Here is a 25,100-nt window from a genome sequence, read left to right as displayed (position 1 = left end):
TTATTGAATGCTATACTAAAAGTGAAAAACAGAATGGTTTTATGGGTATACTTCTATACCATCATAAAATCAAATATAAGCTGATTCATTGTAATTTAGGGACTGTTTGCAGTATAATGGCTTTTGATTATTTTGGAGTTAATAATGTAGGCCATATTTTGATTGCTATTTTAATAGCTGTGAGTCTTAGTTTGGTCAGTTGTGCGTTACTCCTTTCAAGTTGCTATAAAAAATATCTTAGACTGAATAATTTATAAACAACATAAATGTACTGCTCACGGCTCTGGAGACTGGGAAGTCGAGGATCCAGGTGGCAGCAGGTACAGTGGCTGGCGAGGGCCTGTTCCTCTTGGGTGATGCCTTTTGTGTGTCCCTGAATGGCAGGAGAGGCACATATGCTTCCTCCCGCCTCTTACAAGGGCACTGATCACATTCCTGAGGGCTCTCCCTGTGTGTCCTGACGCCTCCCAAAGGCTCCACCTCTTAGTACTGCTGCATTAGGAGTTGGGTGTTCAGTATATGAATTTTGGCAGGACTGAAACATTCAGACATAGTAGATTATGAATATGCAGGTCAACAGCCTGGTGTTCTGTAAAGTTTTCTATTTACAGAGTGAATTTGAATAAAGTTTTAAGAATCTGTCATTTTTGTAATTCTTCCCAAAATGACCTTTTTTTTTCCTATTCAGGTGAATGAATCAACTCTGCCTAAAAGCAACAATAATCTTTTTTCTATAGGTTTTCTGTGAAGACCCTGATTGATCGATCTTGCTTTGAGACAATTGATGATTCTTCTCCTGAGTTTAACAATTTTGCAGCTATTTTGGAACAGATTCTAAGTCACCGGCTAAAAGGTAACAGCTGTATTATTTATTCTTCCAATAGCTGTCTTTATTGTAAGCTATAACTGTTAGAAACGATATAGTCTATTGTGATTCAGGAAGTGGGCACAGCACATCCTGAGAAACATGGATGTGATTTCAGAGTGCCTACCCTTTTGGCCCATGTCCCTAGAAAAGAATCTGCTTTCAGATTTATGCCTATATCTGAGATGCATTAAAAATGTTGAGTATATTAATTACCACTTATAAGAAGTCAAACTTACTTTCCATAACTATTTCAAATAAAAGGTTAAAGCCAAAGGTAGCCCACCACAGAGGTTCTTAGATAGTATTTTAATCTGTTTACAAAGAAGCAGTCCAGGCATTAAGTTTGCTCAGAATCTACTTCTTTGAATTTCAGAATCTGTGAAGATTGTTTAGCAATGAGTTAATTAAAAAAGAGATGTGTGAAGGAGATGCTTGACTGTGGTTTTCTTGAATGAAAAGTATGTGTACATCAGAAATATACTTAGGTTGAATATGGGAGCTGTGTTCACCCTGAACTATAAAACTTTTTAAAATTAGAAAAAATGTAAAATACAGCTGATAAAAGTCGTGACGGGGGCAGGCTTGTGGCCTAATGGGTATGATGCCACGTGGGCTACTGCATCTTAGATTGAAGTGCCTGGCTTCTAGTCCTGGCTCTGCTTCTTGCTGATGCACACCCTGGAAGGCAGCAGGTGATGGCTCAAGTACTTGGGTCCCTACCACGTATGCAGGAGACACAAACTGAGTTCCTGTCTGCTTGCTTTGGCGTGGCCTAGCCATGGCTTTTGCAAGTATCTCTCTCCCTCTCTCTGAGTCTTAAAAAGAAGAAAATCAAGATGAATTATACAGTGAATAGTATCTTTGTCATATAAATTCCATTATCTCATTGTCATAAAGGAAACTTGATCATCAGATATTTTCATTTAAACGTAGGAGCAGGTGTTTTCATTTAAATATCAGATGTTTTCATTATCTTTACAATCTTAATGGTATGGGTTCAAATCAGTAACTGTAATCTGCTTTGATAATATCATTTATGAAAATCTCAAGTCTGAGAGTAAATGCACCAACATTTTACTACACGTGTGTAGATCAACTGAGCAGTTCTGTGGACCCTAAACAAAGGGTTGAATTTATGTGAGGAAAAAAAAATGAATTCCATCAGCCCTTTGCAGTTTAAAATGGGATCCATAAAATCATTGATGCTTTTTTACTAAAGTTGATCATATTGCCTTTTAAAAGGGTTACTTTCATTTTTGATCTTCTATATTTCCTCAATTTTCTGCTATGTTACTTTTCTGAGAAGAGTTTTTATAAAAGCAAAGAAATGGTGGAAAGTTTTTGAAAGCTTGTCAGGATTACTATATTGTTTGATCATATTTTTTACTACACATTTATAAATAATACCTGACTAAAAAACACATGAGATACCGTAGACCCAGATGCACTTTCATGTTCAGAAGCATTTTGTCTTAAGACCTCAAGTCCCTTGATTTGGTATAGCATTTAGCATCTGATTATCTCATAGAATGCATGAAGCTATGAACAGTAACAGTAACTCCTGCTGCGAGTCTCAGGCTGGGTGGGTGGATGACTCACTGTACCATGCAGGTGCACTACCCTGCACACCTGTCCATGCAGGTGCACCATCTTGCACACCTGTCGGCCGTCTTCTGAGCTTTGCATCAGCACAGTGTGGACTGTAATCCTTCAGGATCACTCCTGGACTGTCAAGTCTACGGATATTATTTCTAAGAAACATGAGTGAAAGTAGAATTCTTAGTTGATTTATGGATAATAATTTCTCTAATGTGATTAAGACTGTAAGAAAGCTAATACAGTGAGACTTCTGCTCATTTTTTTTTTTTAGCTAGGGAAGATCAGTAATTCTAATACTGTAAAACAGTTTCCTATAAAGCAGCTGCCGTGTGACCTCTGAGATTGGGGTAGACATGAATCATGGAATGCTCTGTAACTTCTGAGATGAGGCTTTCTGGAGACTCTGGTGTCTGGAACTTTTATATGTTATTTCCCATATGTTAGTATTCTAGTATGTAACATTTCTTTTTCTTTTGGAGAAGTTTATTTTTAATAGAAAACTTTTATTTAATAAATATAAATTTCAAAAGTACAACTTCTGGATTATAGCAGTTTTTCCCCCTATAACCACCCTCCCACCCACAAACCATCCCATCTCCTACTCCCTTTCCCATCCCATTTTTCATCAAGATTCATTTGTAATTATATTTATATACAGAAGATCAACTCTACACTGAGTAAGGATTTCAACAGTTTGCACCCACACAGACACACAAAGTATAAAGTACTGTTTGAAGACTAGTTTTACCATTAATTCACATAGTACAACACATTAAGGACAGAGGTCCTACATGGGGAGCAAGTGCACAGTGACTCCCGTTGTTGATTTAACACTTGACGCTCTTATTTATGATGTCAGTAATCACCCTAGGCTCTTGTCATGAGCTGCCAAGGCTATGGAAGCCTCTTGAGTTCACAAACTCCGACCTCATTTAGACAGGGCCATAATCAAAGTGGAAGTTCTCTCCTCCCTTCACAGAAAGGTACCTCCTTCTTTGATGGTCTCCTCTTTCCACCAGGATCTCATTCACAGAGGTCTTTCATTTAGGTAATTTGTTTTTTGTCTTGGCTTTCCATGCCTGAGATACTCTCATGGGCTTAAGGGCCAAATGCCTTAATGGCTGATTCTGAGGCCAGAGTGCTGTTTCGTGCATTTGTCATTCTATGAGTCTGCTGTGTATCCTGATTTCCATGTTGGATCATTCTCTCCTTTTTAATTTTATCAGTTATTAGCAGGAGATAACTGGTCTTATTTATGTGATTCCTTTGACACTCAATCCTATCTTTATGATCAGCTATGAACTTAAACTGATCATTTTAACTAATAAGATGGCATTGGTACCTGCCAATTTAATGAGATTTGGAGTCCCATGGCAAGTTTTTAGCTTTAGCCTTGGGATAAGTCTGAGGGAGCATGTGCCAAACTGTACATCTCCTCCCTCTCTTACTCCCACTCTTATTTTTAACAAGGATCAATTTTCAGTTGGATTTAAACACCTAAGCATAATTCTGTGTTAATTAAAGAGTTCAACCAATTGTATTAAGTAGAAAAAATACTAAAAAGAATAAAATAGTAAGCTCTTCCTCAATGGTCAGGACAAGAGCTGATTTAGTCATTGCTTCTCATAGTGTCAGTTTCACTTCTACAGGTTTCCTTTTAGGTGCTCAATTAGTTGTCACAGATCAGGGAGAACATATTATATTTGTCCTTTGGGGACTGGCTTATTTCACTCAGCATGATGTTTTCCAGATTCCTCCATTTTGTTGCAGATGATTGGATTTAATTTCTTTTTTACTGCTGTGTAGTATTCCATAGAGTACATATCCCATAATTCATTTATCCACTCTTCTGTTGATGGGCATTTAGGTTGATTCCATGTCTTAGCTATTGTGAATTGTGCTGCAATAAACATTGAGATGCAGAGAGCTCTTTTATTTGCCAATTTAATTTCCCTTGGGTAAATTCCAAGGAGTGGGATGGCTGGGTTGTATGGTAGGGATATGTTCAGGTTTCTGAGGAATCTCCAAACTGTCTTCCATAGTGGCCTAACCAGTTTGCATTCCCACCAACAGTGGGTTAGTGTTCCTTTTTCCCCACATCCTCGCCAGCATCTATTGTTGGTACATTTCTGTATATGAGCCATTCTAACCGGGGTGAGGTGAAACCTCATTGTGGTTTTGATTTGCATTTCCCTGATGACTAGTGATCTTGATCATTTTTTCATGTGTCTGTTGGCATTTGGATTTCCTCTTTTGAAAAATGTCTATTGAGGTCTTTGGCCCATCTCTTAAGTTGGTTATTTGTTTTATTGTTGTGGAGTTTCTTGATTTCTTTGTAGATTCTGGTTATTAATCCTTTATCAGTTGCATAATTTGCAAATAATTTCTCCCATTCTGTCGGTTGCCTGTTCACTTTCCTGACTGTTTCTTTCACAATACAGAAAAACTTCAGAGAAATTATTTTGATAGTACATTGTAGTCACTTAAAGTTTAGTATAGAGTAACTAATTTTTCCAGTAGTTTTCTTTATAAAAGAAAATGTGTAACTTTGTAGGTGTGTAAGATTTACTTTTATCCAACTACTGCTTATTTTTGAAGAAAAAGCATTTGGTTTACACATTACATTTTTCCTGCAAACTAGAAAATCTGCACCAGCCACGACATAGACCGTGCCAATGCAAGCAAAGTGAAGAGCATGGACAGTTACCTACTTAATTCACTAAAAAGTCTTAATTTTGAGTAAAGGGAGGCTTTTAAATAGGATCATACATGATAATCTTATTTGAAGTAATCTCTTAATAAGATTATGGTGTTACTTTTAGAAATACAGCTGAGAGGTAGGAATTAATTACAGAGTGTTAGGATGGAAAGAAACTAGTACAGGCTCTTTAGTAATTTTTGAAGTTTTATTTATTTATTTTAAGCATTATACTTTTCTCCACCTCACCTCTGCCTCCTCCATGCCCAATAAAAGCTACTGCAAGAACTGAATACATGCACACATCGCATACATATATATTACACACATATCACACATCATACACATACACACACGTACATCACACGCACACATCACACATATGGAACATTTTGCTGATGCTGGGGAGGGGAAGTCAGGCATTTTGCCTGCTCAGCGAAATTACTTCCACTCTACAGTTCCACAGCACCCCTTTAGGCAAGGCTAAGGGTCACAGATTAAGACGCACTCTTCTGTTCTACCTCTTAATAAAACAATCCACTCGCAGTATTTCTAACTAGTGGACATAGTCTTTGTTTTAACATTCTGACCTCTGGGAACCCTGGAAAGCAATCCATCACATTTTGGGCACATTCAGATTGTTGGAAAATTCTCATGTCCTTGAAGCCAACCTATCTTCTTATTCTTTGATATTTTTGCTACTATTTTCAAGTGTGAACCTAATAATTACTGAAGTATTGCTTTTATATAACTCTTTCCTGCTGTTCCTTTCCCCTCTCCCAAGTGAGATGTCTGTAGTTCGTCACTCTTCCAGAGCCTCCCCAGTCTTAGTTGTTCTTATGGTTTATAGCTGGTTTATTAGTGTTGCTCTTAAAATCTGCCACTCAAAGCTGTGTGAAGTGCTTCAGAGAGGCTAAACTCAGTAGTAGAACCCAAGATCACGTTTTATTGATTTCCGCATCATGCTTCTGATTCACATTGAAATTGAGGCCAAGAAAAATCCCAAGATTTTTAAAAAATTGAACAGTTGTTTGTCATATTGGTATTCCGTAAACTAGTTTGTCTAAGAAGCAGTTTGATAAACTGAAACAGTATTATTTCTTCTGTTATCTGCTTCCAGAAATGGATGAAGTGACTATAAACATGTAAATATAGTCATATGTGACTTAATGACACAGGTATGTTTTGAAAAATGAATCTTCATATGATTTCATCATTGTGTGTACATCATAAAATGTACTTAACACATTCTAAGAGTGCTACGACATCACTAGACTTTATCTTGAGAAACCGTTGTCGTAAATGTGGATTGTGATTGACTGAAATGTCATTATATGTTATATTACAGTAGAAGGAAAGATAGCTTATCTTCATGGACTCAAAGAATGAATATTGCTACAAATGCCTGTAGCACCCACTACAGTCTGTATCATCAAAATTCCAGTGACATTTTTCATGGAAGTAGGATGAGCCACAAAAGACCTTGAATAGCCAAAGCAATCTTGGGCAGAAAGAGCAAAGTGAGTTAAATGACATGAATTCAAAGTATACTCCAAAGTTATGTAATCAAAATATGATGATACTAGCATATAAATAGACAAGTTGATAAAATAGAATACAGAGCTCAGAAATAAGAATTTTTAGCCTATTGATCTTCATTAAAGAACATATGATAGAGAAAGGATAGTGTCTTCAGTAAATGATGTTGGCACAGCTGGTCTCCAAAGAAGAATGAAAACAGGCCCTTATCTCACACTGTATATAAAAATTAACACAAAATAGATTAAATACCTAAGACCTGAAAATGTACAGATCTTTTGCCTCTTTGAATGTATTCAGTCTGAAGTATTTTATTTTCATGATGCTGTAAATAGAACTTTTCATGATTTCCTTTCTGGTGGTTCACTGATAGTGTAAAAAAAGAAAACTGATTTTAAATGCTGATTTTGTATCCTGAAATTTCACTGATTTTTTTTATTAAGTCTAGGATTTTTTTTTTTTTTTTTTTTTTTTTTTTTTTTGGTGGAGTCTTGGGGTTTTGTGTCTACAAGATCATGTAGTCTGTAGACAGGGATAATTTTACTTTCTTGCTTCCGGGGTGGATAATTTTTATTTCTTCCTGCCAAATTGTCTTGGTTAGGAGTTCCAGTACACATTGAAAAAAAATGGGAAGAGTACACAGCCTGATCTGAGGAGGATAGCTGTCAGCTTTTCTCCACTGGGTATGTTAGCTGTGTCTTGTCAGATACTGCCTTTATTATGTTGAGGTGCATTCCTTTTTACCTTAATTGTTGAGAATTGTTACCATGAACGAATGATTAATTTTATCATATGATTTGCTGATATTCTTGAATCTTTTAATTTGTGTCTTCCCCAAACCCAGGATATTTAGCTGTTTTTTTAAAATGTATTTTCTGTACCAGTAGTTTCTTCTTACTCTCCGAGTCTCCAGTGAATAAATATTATATAATTTTTCTATTATCCCACAAGTCCCTGGCTTGTTCATTTTTCACTTTTCCCTTTCTGTTGTTCAGGTGATTGTTTCTATTGATCTATCAGACACATATCCATCCCTGATATCGTCATTCTGCTAAAAACCTTATGTAGTCAATGCTTTATTTTAGATATTTTACTTTTTAAATTATAAAATTCCCATGATTCTTTTGGAACTTTTTATTTTTCTACTCGGAAATAAATAAATATACTTTTCTACTCATTTCAGGACTGTGTACATAATGGAGCATGGTTACAGTGGCTGGTTTAGCATCTTTGACTAGTAATTCCATCATTTAGGTTATCTCAGAATGGGAATTTTGTTTGATTCTTTTTTTCCTTTGAGAATGGGTCATATTTTGTGATTCTGTACGTAATTTGGAGTTTTACCTTGGATATTTTTAATATTGTCTTTAAGCTCTTAAGTCCTGTTAAAATCCTCTAGAATATGTTGACCTTTTGTTTTGTTTAGGTTTAGCAGCAAATGACTCAATCATTTTTAGACAGATTCTTTCTTGCTTTATACAGGCAGAGGACTATACAGAAGTTCAATTTGTCAGTTCTTTACTATGTTTCAGTCATCCCTTTATATCTGATTTATATGGCTAGGCAACATAAGTAGAATAGGCAAAAGAAAGAACAATATTGGTAACTCAAACCATCTGATTTCAGAACTTCATGACAAGATACAGCAATTGGGATAGGCCCAGTGGCTCAGGAGGTTATTAAACCAGTTCTTGGGAGGCCTGTGTCCTATATCAGAGTGTCTGGTTTGTTCTGGCCACTCTGCTTCTGATCGAGCTCTGCAAATGCACCTGGGAATCAGCAGATGCTGGCAAAAGTTCTTGAGTCTCTGCCACCTACATGGGAGACCCACCTGGAGCTCCTGGCTTCAGCCAGGCCCTTCCCTGGCTCTTGAGGCCATTTGGAATAGATAGAAGTAGGTAGAAGATCAATCGACGCTCTCTCTCCCTCCCCTACCATTGCTTTACTTTGTGTAAATAATTAAGTAAATCTTAAAAATGATAAAACAATCAGTGTGTTATTGTGAACTTATAATGCTGATCAATATGTTGGAATAAAGAGTTGAGACGTACACCCATAAAAATAGGCTTAACTCAAAGGCAAATCAGATGGTGGGGTAACAATTAGATAACTAGGTAAAAAACATAAACCTTGACCTATAACTCATATTCTCTCTCCATATATATATGTATATATCTACAAATAATTAAAAATGGATTATAACCCAGAACATAAAAGAAAACTCTTGTACTTAAAAGTAGAACATCATTGTTACCTTCAGTTAGGCAAATGGATTTTAAATACAACAACAAAAGTGCAATTCATGAAACAGAAACATGGGAAACAGTAGACTTCATCAAAGTTAAAACCCTGTTTAGAGAATGAATGATAAAGCAAGCCATAGGCTAGAAGAAAGTATTCACAAATCACATATTTGACAGTGGACTTGGATCTAGAACACACAAAGCAACTGCCGTAAAAAATGTATAATAGTATGGAAACTGCCAGCCCGCTTTAAACATGTGCAAAAGATTTGAACAGATACTTTGCCAAAGAAGGATCCAACATGAAAATACTTTCAAAGTATTTACCTATAAGGAAAATGCAGATTACAACCACACGGAAGTACCTGTGCCTGCTTCCATCAAATTATTCTGTGTGGGGCCAATGCTGTGGCATCGTGGGAAAAGCTGCTGCCTACAGTGCAGGCATCTCATATGGGCACCGGTTTGAGACTCAGCTGCTCCACTTCTGATACAGCTCTCTACTATGGCCTGGGAAAGCAGTAGAAGATGGCCCAAGTCCTTGGGCCCCTGCACCCGCAAGGGAAGACCCTAAGGAAGCTCCTGGCTTCAGATTGGTGCAGTCTGGCTGCTGCGGCCAAGTGGGGAGTAGACCAGCGGATGGAAGACCTTTCTCTGCCTCTCCTTCTCTCTGTGTGTAATTCTGACTTTCTAATAAATAAATAAATCTTTTTAAAAAAAGTTCTATGCAACTCTCATAGCCTCCTGGGACATGTTTTGCAATGTCTTAGAAAGCTACATATGTGCTTGTTTGCTGTCATTCTCACTCCTTGACTCAAAAGAAATGAAAACTCAACTCTACACAAAAACATGTTTATATTAGCTTTATTCATAATTGTCAAAAACTAGAAACAATACAAATATCCTTCATGTGATGAATGAATAAACTGATGTACAGTGGGCAAACTCAGTAATAAAAAGGAAAAAATGATTTTGGTGTACAAGAACATGGATGAATGTGTCAGATACATGATGCTAAAGTCAAAGAAGCAGACTAAAGGCCGACTGATTATTTATAGGCTAATAGGCCAGTAGTTTAAGAAAAATACGGGCTGGGGCCATGGCTCACTAGGCTAATCCTCCGCCTTGTGGCGCTGGCGCACCAGGTTCTAGTCCCGGTCAGGGCGCCGGATTCTGTCCCGGTTGCCCCTCTTCCAGGCCAGCTCTCTGCTGTGGCCTGGGAATGCAGTGGAGGATGGCCCAAGTGCTTGGGCCCTGCACCCCATGGGAGACCAGGAGAAGTACCTGGCTCCTGCCATCGGATCAGCGTGGTGCGCCAGCCGCAGCGCGCCGGCCGCGGTGGCCATTGGAGGGTGAACCAAGGCATAAGAGAGACCTTTCTATCTCTCTCTCTCTCTCTCTCTCTCACTGTCCACTCTGCCTGTCAAAAAAAAAAAAAAAAAAAAAGAAAAGAAAAAAAAAAAAAGAAAAATAAAGTTAGCAGTAAAGTGGTCCTAACAGCCTTGTAAACTACAGCTAGGTGGTATGGGGATGGGAAACATGGAAAATAGCCAATTAAAATGAAAAAAGCCTCTGAATATCCTAGAGAACTACATGCTGTCAATAATATGCCTTATTTTTTAATACATTTGAAAGGCAGAGAGAGATCGATCTTCCATCTATTGTTTGACTACTCAAAAGGCTACAGTGGTTAGGGCCAGGTCGAGCTGAAGCCAGGAGCCAGGAACTCCACCCTGGTCCCTCTGTGGGTGTCAGTGGTCCAGCTACTCAGGCCGAGTGCTGCTGCTTTCCCAGGCTCAGTAGCAGAGAGATGGGCTGAAAGTGGAACAACCAGTGCTTGAAGCTCACGTGGGATGCTGATGTCACAGGCAGTGGCTTAACCTGCTGTGCCACAACCCCTATTAAAGGAAGAATGATCAAGTATGACAGGGCACTATATCAGGTTTCTTAGGAATTGATCAGCTGGTCATACTTACTGACATTGGGCTTGCTGACTCACCTTCAGTTTAGGTTTTGCATTGACTCTGAACTTTTTTCACACTTAGACTTGTATATAGCTCTTTTTATTTGTTCTTCCTATAGATACTGTATTCCACCCTCATCAGTCTTGTTTTTGTTTGACTGTAACGGGCACATTCTGCCGTAGTGCACCACTATGCTGTCTGTTCACTGTGTAATAGACATGGCTTCTCCTAAGAGCTGAATAGTTTGCTCTCCCATCTGAGAGAAAGACAGAGAGAAAGGTCTTCCTTTTCTGTTGGTTCAGCCCCCAGTGGCTGCTGCGGCCAGCGGACTGTGCTGATCCGAAGCCAGGAGCCAGGTGCTTCTCCTGGTCTCTCATGCGGGTGCAGGGCCCAAGGACTTGGGCCATCCTCCACTGCACTCCCGGGCCACAGCCGAGAGCTGGACAGGAAGAGGAGCAACTGGGACTAGAACCTGGTGTGCCGGCGCTGCAGGTGGAGGATTAGCCTATTGAGCCGTGGCGCCCGGCCTCACTCTTTCTTTAGGGTTGGCTTTTGGCCTAGAGGTCAGGGTACAAATCATCCCATATCAGTACCTACAGTTCATACCTGATTTGGCTCCTGACTCCTGCTTGCTTCTAATGCAGATGCTGAGAGGCAGCAGTAATGGCCCTGCCACCCACAAGAGAGACTTGGATTGAGTCCCCAGCTTCTGATCTGTTGCAGGCATTGGAGAGTGAACTAGCAGATAGGAGTTCTGTGTCTCTCAAGTAAATGAAGTTTTAAAAATTAAAAACAAAAAGTAGGGGCTGGAGGTGTGACATAGTGGATAAAGCTGCTGTCTACAGTGCTGGCATCCCATGTGAGTGTCAGTTCAAGCCCTGGCTGCTCCACTTCTGACCTAGTTTTCTGCTGGTGTGCCTGGAAAAGCAGTAGAAGATGGCCCAGGTGGTTGGGCCCCTTGACCCGTGCGGGGAATCTGAAAGAAGCCCCTGGCTTCAGATCAGCCCAGCTCTGGCAGTAGCAGCCATTTGGGGAGTGAACCAGCAGATGAAAGACCTCTTTCTCTTTCTCTCTGCCTCTTTGTAACTCTGCCTTTCAAATAAATAAATAAATCTTTTTTTTTAAAAAAGTTTAAGCTTCAGAGAGACAGGTATTCATCTGTCCTGTTCATTGATGGTTCTTAAATCTCTAGAACAGTACGGATGTGGTAGGCACTCAGTGTTTGCTGAAAAACTGAATTTTTGATGCTGAAGTAATTTCTCTACTTTTTGTTAATAGCACTGGTATTCAGACTTCGAATTCCTGTGGCTGGATATTTTAGAATTTCTCTAACCCATTGGAACTGTTATGTTACCTGCCTGTTGCTCAGGAACTTTGGCCTAAACCTCAAAGCCCTTCCTGACTTAGATGAAAAGTGGTCAGCACCCCAGGAGGCTGTCTTTGAAGTGCAGTGTAAACACTGTTAGAAACAATGGTCTGAGATCAACCTGTCCATTTGGCTTTGGAGTTTTCTTTGTTCATTTTTGAAGATTTTCCAATTTTTGATTTTTGGTCTGCATACAAAATGAGACTTGAAATTGTTCCTGTAGTTATATAGGAGCACAGCTCATCCAATAAAAATCATATACTCAGGCCAAAACGTGATCCCAGAGATAAGAATGTGGCTGTGAAGGTGGCCAGAGTTCCACTGATAGACAATGGGCAAGGTCACTGTGAGAAACACCCTTTTAAGTTATGTGCTTGGAAATTTAGGAAAGCATTGGCAGATTTTGGATCTCTTAAAAATCACAATATTGAAGTAATTCTTGGATTACCTAGAGTTATATATAACATAAATTAGATTCAGTGTCTTAAATTGTATGGAGAATAAAATGTACCTTTATTAAAGTATTACAGTAAATGGAAGGTTCAGGAGTGAATAGGAAACTGTGCAGATATTAAAAACAGAAAACCTTAGCCTCTAAAGCAATTACATTGAAAATGGTTAGTAAGTGGAAAATTGTACATATTACTGAAATTTCCATAGTTTTTACATGTCCTTTACAATGAAAATCAGAGACCTATGCTTTATTTCTTTTTAAGCTTTAGCCCTTATTGTTTCTTATTTTTCTGATACCTTTTGAGAAACATCTTTCTTTACAATTTTATCCAGTAAGTGTCCTATATAGATTACTTGACTTGTTATTCTTATTAATGGTCTACTGCATTTAAGAAGGCAAAAAGAGGCCGGTGCCACAGCTCAATAGGCTAATCCTCCACCTGCGGCGCCGGCACACCGGGTTCTAGTCCCTGTCAGGGTGCCGGATTCTGTCCCGGTTGCTCCTCTTCCAGGCCAGCTCTCTGCTGTGGCCAGGGAGTGCAGTGGAGGATGGCCCAGGTCCTTGGGCCCTGCACCCACATGGGAGACCAAGAGAAGCACCTGGCTCCTGCCTTCGGATCAGCGTCATGTGCTGGCCACAGCGGCCATTGAGGGGTGAACCAATGGAAAAGGAAGACCTTTCTTTCTGTCTCTCTCACTGTCCACTCTGCCTGTCAAAAAAATAAATAAATAAATAAAAAGAAGAAGAAGAAGAAGAAGAAAAGAAAAAAAGAAGGAAGAAAGAAAGAAAAAAAGGCAAGGAAGAAAAAAAAAAAACGTTTGTTATGATTCCTTCACTTAAACCGTTTCTCTATATGTACTTTTTTCTTCTGAGCTACCAACCACGTCTTGCCTTTGTTTTTCTTTGTATTCCTCACAAGAGTGATGAGAGGCTCAAATACAAAGTAGTAGAAAGTATTAAGGAACTTCCAGAAATCTCAGATGTAACTGCTGCTGCTGACTTTGTGCGTCTATCTTCATATGTATATTATGTATATATGTACATTTGAGTGCATATGAGGGTACTTCAAAATATTCATGGAAAATGGAATTAAAATATTTTGGTGCAACAATATTCGAAATTGTGCATGCCTTTTACATTATATGCAATTTCCGTGGACCTTGTGAAAACCCCTCAGATGTATGTATTTCTTTGTTATACATTACAGCCCTGGTGTACTGCAAATTGCATTTCATGGATATACTTGTTATTTTCTGTTTCTTTTTTAGTATTTTAAAAAATTAAGATAAAGTTTACATAACATAAAATTCACTATTTGTTCTATTACACATTTCAGTGATTTTTAGTGTATTCCCAGATGCAGCCATTACTAATATATAATTCTAGAACATTTCTGTCCCCCCTAAAACAAGCTCTTCCCTCTCCTCCCTCACCATCCATTCCTGACACCCACTCTGCTCCCATGGCTTCTGTTATTCTGGATATTGCATATAAATGGAATCATAAAATAGCGAACCTTTTGTGTGTGTTTCACTTAGCTTAATGGTTCCAAGGTTCATTCATGTTGTAGCGTGTTTCAGTACCTTGTCCCTTTTATGGCTGAGTGGTATTTCATTATATGGATAATACCACATTTTGTGCATCTGTTCAGATCAACTAGTGGACATTTATATTGTTTCTGTTTTTCTGAATAATGCTGCTATAAATGTTCATGTATAAGTTCTTGTTTCTGCCTGTTTTCTGTACTCTTGGATCTATTTCCATTTCATTTTTAGCAGCTACAGAAATTCTTTGTGTGAATGAACCGTAATTTATTTCCAGTTGACTTTTTCTCAAAGTTTGATTTTCTTAAACATGCTGTAATATGTCACTGAACATTTATCTTAATGTATTTCTAATTTCTTTAGAATTTATACCAATTATACCAATACCTTATGAGTTCTTATAGTTACTGAAATCAAAGGGCATATACATTTTAGCTTTAGAGTATTTAGCTTTTCAGAAAAGTTGTCCCACAATAATGTATAGATGATTATTTTTCCCATGTCTTATTCTAAGTTTGATGGGGGTGAAATGTCCTCTTTGGCCTTCTAATGTGTAATATATAAGTATCTTGTTATTTTAATTTGTATTTATTTGCAGATGAAGTCAGAAATACTTTCATCTTATTATTTTTTCCTGTTTACCACTTCTGCCTGTTTATTTTGTGCCTTAAATACCTTTAATTCACACTAGAACAAGAAAAAAATAAATTATTTGTATCATATTCGGCTAGTTTTTATGCAGCCCATTTTGATTAATAATGACCTTCCCCTGCACCCCCATGCTATTCTTTTCACGTGATTACTATGGGTAGTTTATTATTTACTTTTTAACTTATTTTTCATTTGAGTTTATGGTTTCTGATTGAAGACATCTGAAATATTTTTCTTAGCTTTTTAGTATAATTTTGAATGTACTAAATTTTAAAACACAACTTTCACACACTTGTGTGCGTCTATTTGAGTCATGTTATTTTCATAATACTCCTAATCATTGTAATGTTTGCTGTAGGCATTTTTGGGTAAAAAGAAAAACATTTTAAATGTTTTTACTCCTTAGGAAATACAGGCAAACTAATCTTTATATTTTACAACGAGTCAAGGATTTCCAAGAAGGGCATTTTAATCCCCCAATTTAAATATTTACTTATTTACAGAATGGGAGAATTAATAATGGTTTTAAATTTTATTACCCTGGAGAATCTTTTTTACTTATTTTGTTTGAACTTCACTTACAAAACTCCTTCAAATCAGATTATTCAAAATTTAGATTTGTTTTCTAAGGGGAAATTCTTTCAAAGAAGAAAATATAATGAAACTTTGTACATAAAGATTACTGTTGATAAATTTGTCCAAGATCTTTTGAGTGTACAGGAGAGTTAGGGAAATGTTTGATTCTCCTGGGTGACAAAGTTTTGTGGCTTGAACGTGAATTGATGTTCTCTGATAGTAGTTTGTCCTTCTCTCTATTTCTCTCTTTGAGCTCTTTGAGTTTGTGCCAGAAAAAAAATATCAGGACATTTGCAGTTTGACTTTGCAATTGTTGCAAACTAGCGTAGACCAATTTACTATGACTGTGTTTGCCACATCAAGGCTTCATTTTCAGTCCTGGAAAGTTGTTTTCTTGTTAATTTTGTTGTTAAATAAATTCAACATCAGCTTTGGTCACTTTATGGCTGTAATATTGCTCATTTAAAAGAAGATGTTTCTCATTTTATAGAACAAAGGAAAATTGCACAATTTAGTGGACTTTGTGCATTTCTGAAAGGTATCGTCATGTCAGTTCCTATGTTTTTGCGATTTTGTAATTTCAGTGAATTGTTTTTTCTCAAAATTGTTTATAAATTTATGGTATTGTTATCTGAGGAAAACAGATAGGAAAGGAAATTAAGAAAAATAGTCTTTGGTAGCTACTTTATTAGAGATATGGTTCTAGTTCCCATTCTGATGTAGCCTTTGCTCTTTCTAATTTATGCCATGTGATTAAGAAATCGTCGAAGTACAAGGGAACTTCAAGAAATTCTTGGAAAATTTTGAATTTTTTTAAAAGTTCATTTTGTTGCAAAACCGAGACATGAATACGAGTTTTCATAATTCATGTTTTCCATGAGCTTTATGAAGATCTCTTTTATGTTAGAATTTTGAGTGCCTGATATTTATGTATGTTTGTACTGTTTTTACGCTTACCTTTTAATATCTATTATAGTTTTTATGATTTTTCTAAGAAATTGAAGTGTGACTCCTTAATTCAGATATATTTGTTGTAACTTAAAATTGTTCTTTTTACTCTTAGTCATAAATTCAAATAATTTTATGGGAAGAATTAATTTCAATCCATTAATAGTTAGCCCTATTTAGGTTAATTTAGTCAATTACCATGTTAATGTGATCTAATATTTTTATTTTATTAAAATCCTTCCTACCTTTCTTCTCTTTAAAATTATTAAGACTTTTAAACATTCAAATACATGATTTAGATGCTCACTGTTTTTAAAATTATTATTGAACAAAGTTTTTTTCTTACATACCTTCCATCTAATTTTAAATGACACTTTAAAACAATCTTTGAAAGTTTAAAAGATTATATATAATACTGTATCTTAATTTCAGAACTTGTTCAAAGATGAAAAATGGTCACATAGAAAGGATGATATTGTTTCAGTGTTGGCTGAGTTACAGCACATGATGCAATTGCAAATGTTGCTTCTTTCAATAATTTTTCTCATATAGAAATGTAAGGTTGAAGATGGAAAATTTTATACAAGAATTTGCATTAACAGAACAGAGTATATTCTGATATTGCCAACTTAAAGAGAAAAAATTTGTGAAAAGTATATATTCTGATCTGATAACTATTAATTAGTTTTGTCATTTGCCTCACAGATGGCAGTTGGGTTACAGATTGATTGATCTGGGAGGTCTTTCAATAAAATCCATCCTAGCACATTTGAAAATAAAGGCATCTGTCTGCAACTTTATTTGAAAAATACCCACACATACACACACAGAGAGAAAATTAGAATAATATTCACTTTCTGAATAATTGCTATTACTTATTGAATTATATCAATCATGATAACATAGTTTAATCACCAAAAGCATAGAAATGAATAGAAAGCTGAAGTTGGAACAGGACTGACGTGAAGAATATGGAAGAATAAATATATTTCTGAATTAGAGTTGTAGTTAGTTTTATCAAGGCAAACTTATTTGTTTAAAGCAGTGGTCGCAATCTTTTCTGTATGAGGGCTAATTTTGACTAGTAAGAATACAAAGTTACATTTATTTTCAGATACTTATTTTGAAAACTGTATGTGTTTGAGTAAGGAAATGCTGCATCTTTGGCATTTTGAGTTCTCAGCTGTTGCGTGTCCGTCTGAGTGCACACGTCTTCAAGCGGAGGCTTCAGAAACTCAGCACCTAATGTGACTGTATGTGGTGTGATTCCAGTGCTGCATTTGAATAAATCTTGTTCCTGAACAAAACATTTTGGAAATTGATTTGTTCTTGCTGAATTGTTTTTCTAAGCTTCTTCATGGTAAAATCCTGTTTCCCTTTGGTTCATTTCAATTGCACCTAAGACCTCTTTCTAAAAGAAGTAAGCCTTGGGTCCCTTGGAAATAATGGCCACTTTCTCATTTGGTAATTATATTATTATTTGGGAGGAAGGTGACTAGGCAGCAACAAAGTTAAGGATTTACATTTTCTATGCATAGTGCTTATCCCAGATGCATTACAACTTTCTTTCTTTTTTTTTTAAAGATTTATTTATTTATTTGAAAGCCAGTTACACAGAGAGAGAAGGAGAGGCAGAGAGAGAGGTCTTCGATCTGCTTGTTCACTCCCCAGTTGGCCGCAGCTACCAGAGCTGTGCGGATCTGAAGCCAGGAGCCTCTTCCAGGTCTCTCATGTGTGTGTAGGAGCACAAGAACTTGGGCCATTTTGTACTGCTTTCCCAGGCCATAGCAGAGAGCTGGACCGGAAGTGGAGCAGCTGGATCTCGAACTGGTGCCCATATGGGATGCTGGCACTGCAGGCGGAGGCTTTACCCACTCCACCATAGCGCTGACCCCCTACAAGTTTCAGTGCCTCATTTATCTTTTTATAATGTAGTGTATACCACTAGATTCTGTGTGACCATCCTGTTTGGTCTGTTCAGTTTAGAATTGTAAATTTGAAGGCAGCTGTCCTAAATATCTGTGTGTTGTCATTGTTGTTTATTTTTTTAAAGAGGTTTCCCAAAGTTGCAGATGGCTGGCTCATTCTCAGGTATTTCCTCCAGGTACTGTGTGCTGGTGCTATCTCCTGCCACTGAGCTGTATCAGTTAAGTGATCTTTTTTAATACATTGCATGGATTTCTCAAAGCTTTCCAGTAAAAAAAGAAACAAACAAACCCAGAGGGCACAGGGATGCTTATGCTAAGTTTAAAAATTAAAATCTCAGGGCCAGTGCTGTGGTATAGAGGGTTAAAGCCCCAGCCTGCAGCACACTGGCATCCCATAGGGGTGCTGGTTCCAATCCCAACTGCTCCACTTCCAATCCAGCTCCCTTTTAGTGCACCTGGAAAAGCAGCAGAGGATGGCCCAAGTGCTTGGACTCCTGTACCCACATGGGAGACCCTGAAGAAGCTGAAGCCATCCCTGGCTTGGGATGGGCTCATTCTGGCTGTTGGTGGCCATCTGGGAATGACCCAGTAGATGGAAGACCTCTATCTAGCTCTGTCTGTACCTCTCTCTGTAACACTTTCAAATAAATTAGATCTTTAAAAAATTAAAATTCTTTGTAAAACCACAATATAATAGTCTGTTTGCTCTTTTTCATTTCCCATGTGATCCTGTGTATTTCTAAGTTTCTATGATTTTAATTACTGTGTTACTAATCATGCATATCAGTGTTAATTAAATTTTATTATAACTCTTGATGAGACAAGATTTACTCATTATTTCCTTGATTCTGTAAATGGTGTGTAATAATACTTGTGTTACATGCCAACTAGGGGCCCAAGAGAGCTGTGTGAATTTTCCAGTCACTCAGTAGAACAGAGATGAGCATCCTCACTAATAACTGCTTTGCCTGTCCTTGAACCCTTAGTGGGAATGCCTTTCTTAGTTCCTTTCTCCTAGCCAGAGGGCATGCCTTTATTACTTACTCAGAACCTTTTGAATTGAGTCCCTGCTATGGGCAAAACCCTGCTGGGCCTCTGTATGTTGGAGCTAGCCTTCTGTTACACTTGTTAGTTAGGAAAGAAATGCATAGTCATTGTTTCAAAACATTGAAACAGGGCAGTAGGACAAAGGATAAAAAGTAGAAAAAGGTTTTTACTTCTTTAATCCTGATTTCTACCAGTAATATTTTAAAGCGATTTCCTGTGTGTTTGTTGTTCTGTACTTCTGTAACAAAATGCACAGTTTTGTGGAGCTACACGTGATGTGAATGTGCTTTAGCCTTCAGCTTTAGGTTCCATATGCCAGTATTTTAGCTTTTATGTTAATGCTGGTAGAAGAAAAAAAAAAACCCAAAACCTTTGTACTCTGGAGAACTGGCAAGATTACTGAGTAAAACAATTTTAGCTTATTAAGTCAATTCACTTTTCAAATTTTTGGTGTGAGCCTAGTTATCTTTTTTCTTTCTTTCTTTCTTCCTTTTTTTTTTTTTTTTTTTTTTGGACAGGCAGAGTTAGTGAGAGAGACAGAGAAAAAGGTCTTTCTTCTGTTGGTCCACCCGCTGAGGCCAGGAGCCAGGTGCTTCCTCCTGGTCTCCCATGCGGGTGCAGGGCCCAAGCACTTGGGCCATTCTCCACTGCCTTCCGGGGCCACAACAGAGAGCAGGACAGGAAGAGGAGCAACTAGGACAGAATCTGGCGCCCCAACTGGGACTAGAGCCCGGGTGCTGGCACCGCAGGTGGAGGATTAGCCAAGTGAGTTATGGCGCCTGCCAAGTTATCTTAATCTAAGAATAAGATTGGACTGATTTTTACGGTGTAGATCATACTTGCGATACTTGTACATATTTGTGATGAATTCCTGATCAATAAACTAGACATTAGAGGGGCCGTAACAAATGCACACATCTTAGACAAATGATTGTGATTTATGGTGGCCAAATGATTGGCTGGGGGTGGCCTGAACCTCAGGCAGAGCTGATAGGGAGGGGCTGGTGGGGTGGCTCACCCAGATTCTGGCTTCTTCAGAGTCCGTTGGAAGTGTGACTGAAATTATTTTTAAGTGTTTACATTTGTGTAAGATCAGTAAGAAGGTCTTTTAATTAGGAAATTAAATCATAGTCAACATTTAACCTTCAAAACTGAGTGGGCTAATGACTGCAAACCTCACCTAATAATAGTACTTTACTTTTTAAAGGAAAAGATTCAGATCTCTTACAGAAATGGAAATCTTCTCTGGTTAATGAGTAAGAAGAATAGTGAGGAATAGTACACTGGTTTTTCAAATTAGCAGTGAGAAATTTAGGATTGTTGCTACAACATTTAAAGTGAAAAATAGAGGTTAAATATCTAAATGTTAATACAGTGGGAAATCAAGTCGATTAGTAACCAACCCCCTTTAAGTATCTGAACAGTTTTGCATTGATACAAATTTATTAAAATTTGGTGGGAGCAGCTTATTTTTTGCTGGTTATCCACATGAAAAGCAACTTCCAGGCAACATGTTGTTGGGAGTACTTCAATAAGTTTGTGGAAAATTGAATAAAGGATAAATTTATTTTCTGCAGAAAAACTTGGAAATCTATGCATATGAAGAGGCTTAAAAGTCAATGGAAGATGCACATTGTGAAAAAAAACCATGTATAAATCTTATAACATTAACAGAGCTAAAGTTGATGGGACAGTTTTTCATTTATTATTTCACATAGCTAAGCATTGTTCCAAATGGTGGAGAAAGAAAGTCACTTAACAGATTCATTTATATTTCATATTGTCATGAAAAGATGATGAGTCATATGCCACTGCTTAGTGGAGAGCCACTTTAGAAATTTAGGTTCCTGTTCTTAGACGGTTTCATTCTGGCCATAAAATAAGATAGAAGCAAAGCACAGACATATTAAGGGATTTAAATAGCAGTTTCACTTACGGAATGTGGGAGAGGAATTTTAGAGTAACTTTGGACCCTAGAGATCACAGGCAGTTTTCAGATGATAAAAATGAGGCAGTTCAGTGGGAAAGGTAACACAGGGCTGGTCAGTAGCAGATTGTCTTCAGTCTGATGAACTTTTCACCACTTATTTTTGTGCCTGCAGTGAGTTGGAGTTGGAGTGCTGGGTAAAAAATGTTTTTGCAAAGCCTGTTTGTCATTGGTAAAAGTCAACTTCTAAGAAACTTAGTATAGCACCTATGGTACATACTTGTACTCATTAAGAGCTTTAAAGAGACTTGTTAGTGACAGCTTATCGCTTCTTTGGAATAAAATTTCTCTGGGATATAGGTAGTCAGCTTCTTGCTATTTGACTTGCTTTTATAGTTACTTTTAAAGGAAATGAAATTATCTTGGGAGTAGTTAATACTTCAGTATTTTTAAAGGCATGATGACATGTGGCTTTGTTTTATTAATCTTCCTTTTGAATACTGGTTATAGGCTTTTTCTGGTTTATCCAACACATTAATTTATTTCATGCTAAAATTATTTATTTGTTACTAAAAACTTTTGAAATCCATGCAAATTTTTCTCATAGTACACATTTTCCATGAACTTTATGAAGACCCCTCTGGCATCCACAATTGACTGTGTGAATGCCTGGGTTCTCAAGGAGTCCAGGCCTTCATTTTAGGTTATCTTCTTCCAAAAAATGTGCAAGGCATCTGATAAACTTTTTAACTAAAGATTTATTAATCGAGCCTTTTGTCTCCCCCTGCTTCCTTTCTTTCTCTCCTTTTCTATATTCCCTGCTTTGATTGTGAGATAGTCCACATGAGAATGTAAGGAATCTTTATCAGCTTTTCTTTGTTGCTGGGAACATGTGTCTGAACATCAGATTTCCACTTGTCACCTCAGTCAGTGAAAATTTCAGTGTCTATTCTAAGATATGGAGAATTGAAGTGATGATAGAAGCTTCAAGATGTTTTGGTGTCATAAAGCGAATATAGAAAAAAATGAGACATGAGAGGGAGGGAAGGGGAAAAAGGGGAGAGAAGGAAGGGAAAATAAAGGGAGAGGAGATGTTCTTAAGGATTTTGACAACAAAATTGATGGGTATGTTAATTTGCTTGCCGGTAGTGACTCTCATTATTGTATACACATGTGAGAACATGCTGTACACCTTAAATATGACAAAAATTAACATGTACACAAAAAGAAGGCTCACCTGGTCCCCCAAGACACTCCTAGTGAACCCACAGCAATGCCTGGGATATTTTATTTTTATTATTTTTTAAAAAACTTTTATTAAATTAATGTATTTTTCATAGGTACAACTTTAGAAATATATTGGGTCTTTCCCCCGTACCCACCTCCCACCCCGACTCCAATCCCACCTCCTCCTTTCTCTCCCATCCTCTTTCATTATGGTTCATTTTTAGTTTAGGACCAACTCTATGTTACGTACAGATTTCCACAGTTTGCATGCATACACACAACATGTAGGGTACAGTTTGAGAACAACTTTTGCAGTGTATTCTCATAGTACAGCTCATTAAGGACGGAGGTCCTATATGGGGAGTAAGTGCGCAGTGACTTAGGCACAAGTGATATTCAAATAATATCACAGATAACCGATTTAACATTTCTAGGGGCCGGCGCTGTGGCACAGTGGGTAAGTGCCGGCATCCCATATGGGCGCCAGTTCAAGACCCGGCTGCTTCACTTCTCATCCAGCTCTCGGCTATGGCCTGGGAAAGCAGTAGAAGATGGCCCAAGTCCTTGGGCCTGTGCACCCACGTGGGAGACCCAAAAGAAGCTTCTGGCTTCTGCCTTTGGATTGGCACAGCTCCAGCCGTTGCGGCCAACTGGGGAGTGAACCGTCAGATGGAAGACCTCTCTCTCTGCCTCTCTTCTCTCTGTGTAACTCTGACTTTCAAATAAATAAATAAATCTTTTAAAAAAATTTCAATTAAATATGACTTTCACAGATGCAGAAATTATTTAAATAGAATTCTAGCATAATAGTTTACACGAGAGCTTTATGCTTGGTGAATTCCCTGTCTCTTAACGCAGATGCTTCTGAATGGGGAACGTTCAGTGGCTTGAATTAAGAGCCCGCTTGGAAATGATGCACATCGACCAGGAAGGAAGGCAGCATCAAGCCAAGTCATCTTCATGTCTAGCTTGTAGAAATACTAGCTGCTTGTGAGGCTACTGCTGGTTTATGTGAAGCCCTCGAGTCATACTTTTTTTTTTTTTTTTTTTTGACAGAGAGGACAGTGAGAGAGAGACAGAGAGAAAGGTCTTCCTTTTCCGTTGGTTCACCCCCCAATGGCTGCTGCGGCCAGGAGCCAGGTGCTTCTCCTGGTCTCCCAGGTGGGTGCAGGGCCCAAGCACTTGGGCCATCCTCCACTGCACTCCCGGGCCACAGCCGAGAGCTGGACTGGAAGAGGAGCAACCAGGACAGAATCTGGCGCCCTGACTGGGACTAGAACCTGGGGTGCCGGTGCTAGAGGCGGAGGATTAGCCTATTGAGCCAGGGCGCCGGCTCAAGTCATACTTAAACACCATCCTGTTAATGGTTTTGTTGTTCAGTTTGTAATTTTGGCTTGTCATTATCCTTTGTGTGAAAGTCCTTGGAAACAGTGAAGCCACCCATAGCAGGAGACTCAAGGATTTCCTGCCCACTCTTTTATAACCTAAGCCTAGACTTAAGTTTTTCTATGTCTTTGTTTCCTCTCCTCTAAAATTGGGCTCTGTTGTACTTTTTCATTTTCAATAATTCTGCTTTAAAACTTCTAACAAACTGTGTTTCCCAGCCATGTGAAACTCCACAGGCGGCTGGCAATCGTGTTGTAGGAAAGCAGTCAGGGTGGGGGTTTCCTTCGGAAGGACGTTCTTTTAGGTCAGGCACAGTCTCTGCTTCCTCCTTTCCCTCCCTCACCCATCGGTCTGCTGGAGGTGGTTGCCAGCAGCTTAGCAATGTTGCCTCCTCTGCCTACTTCTCTGCCTTCTCTTTCTTACATTCCCTTTCTAGAGAGACTCAAAGTCATCAGAGAGTCGTTGGGATGTTCTCTTTGTGTAAGGTCACAGCCAATGTATAATATTCCATTTCTTGCAGCTGTACTTTTCATTTTGAGTTTCTCAAATGATCTCAAATAGTAGAAAACAAGGAAAACCAGTTGCGATCAGAAATATTTGGAGGAGTTGAGTTTAGAATGGTTGGTATGGGGAAAGGTTGGAGTAGGGTGTACATTTTAAAAATATCTCTAGATTCTAAGCAAGTAAAGGATAAAAACATAACATGACCATCTCATTGTCACCTTGTTTTGTGGTAAAGGGTTTCTTGTTTGCCTGACTGAGTTGTGTGATGACAGTAATAACAGTAGCAATAGCTGGCATTCATTTAGTCCTTGATGCACACTGAAGCCTGAGCTTATACTGCGTATCTCCTTTACACGATTTTGCCTGGTCCTCGTAGCACAGCTGTCAGGTAGTGCTGCAGATACGCTCAGCTTACAGGAGACGCTCACACCTCAGAGTGAATCTAAGTCACTTTCTGCAGTTACATAGCTAGAAAGTGATCTAATTCAGTTCCTCCATTCAGGTACTCCTAAGTCCTTGCTCTTGATTGCTAAGCATCGTGTGGTGTGTCATCATCTTCCCCTTCCTCCCGCAAACAAACAACAAATTGCTGGCATGAAAAGTGCCCTAAAGACAAACCATTTGGAAGTCT

At 38.1% G+C, this 25,100-nt stretch overlaps 2 protein-coding genes across 7 annotated transcripts in view; one reads left to right on the top strand and one right to left on the bottom strand.

Moving 5' to 3' along the window:
- The window catches only part of RUNDC3B (RUN domain containing 3B), a 166,064-nt gene that overhangs the window by 22,524 nt on the left and 118,440 nt on the right, over positions 1–25,100 (top strand). For 5 of the 6 annotated variants that reach the window (XM_008261795.3, XM_051853372.2, XM_017344326.3 and 2 more), the window contains exon 2: positions 738–853. The exons of the other annotated variant lie outside the window; for it this stretch is intronic. In XM_008261795.3, coding sequence (XP_008260017.2) covers positions 738–853 — 116 coding nt within the window. The remainder of the gene's footprint in view (positions 1–737; positions 854–25,100) is intronic. 6 annotated transcript variants of the gene reach the window in all.
- ABCB1 (ATP binding cassette subfamily B member 1) overlaps positions 1–25,100 on the bottom strand; it is a 196,536-nt gene that overhangs the window by 153,800 nt on the left and 17,636 nt on the right. The gene's annotated exons all lie outside the window — the stretch shown is intronic.

Source organism: Oryctolagus cuniculus, chromosome 16 (genome assembly GCF_964237555.1).
Source record: "Oryctolagus cuniculus chromosome 16, mOryCun1.1, whole genome shotgun sequence".
Lineage (NCBI taxonomy): Eukaryota > Metazoa > Chordata > Mammalia > Lagomorpha > Leporidae > Oryctolagus > Oryctolagus cuniculus.
The sequence above is the reverse complement of the archived record's forward strand: the minus strand, read 5'-3'. Positions and strand labels throughout refer to the sequence as shown.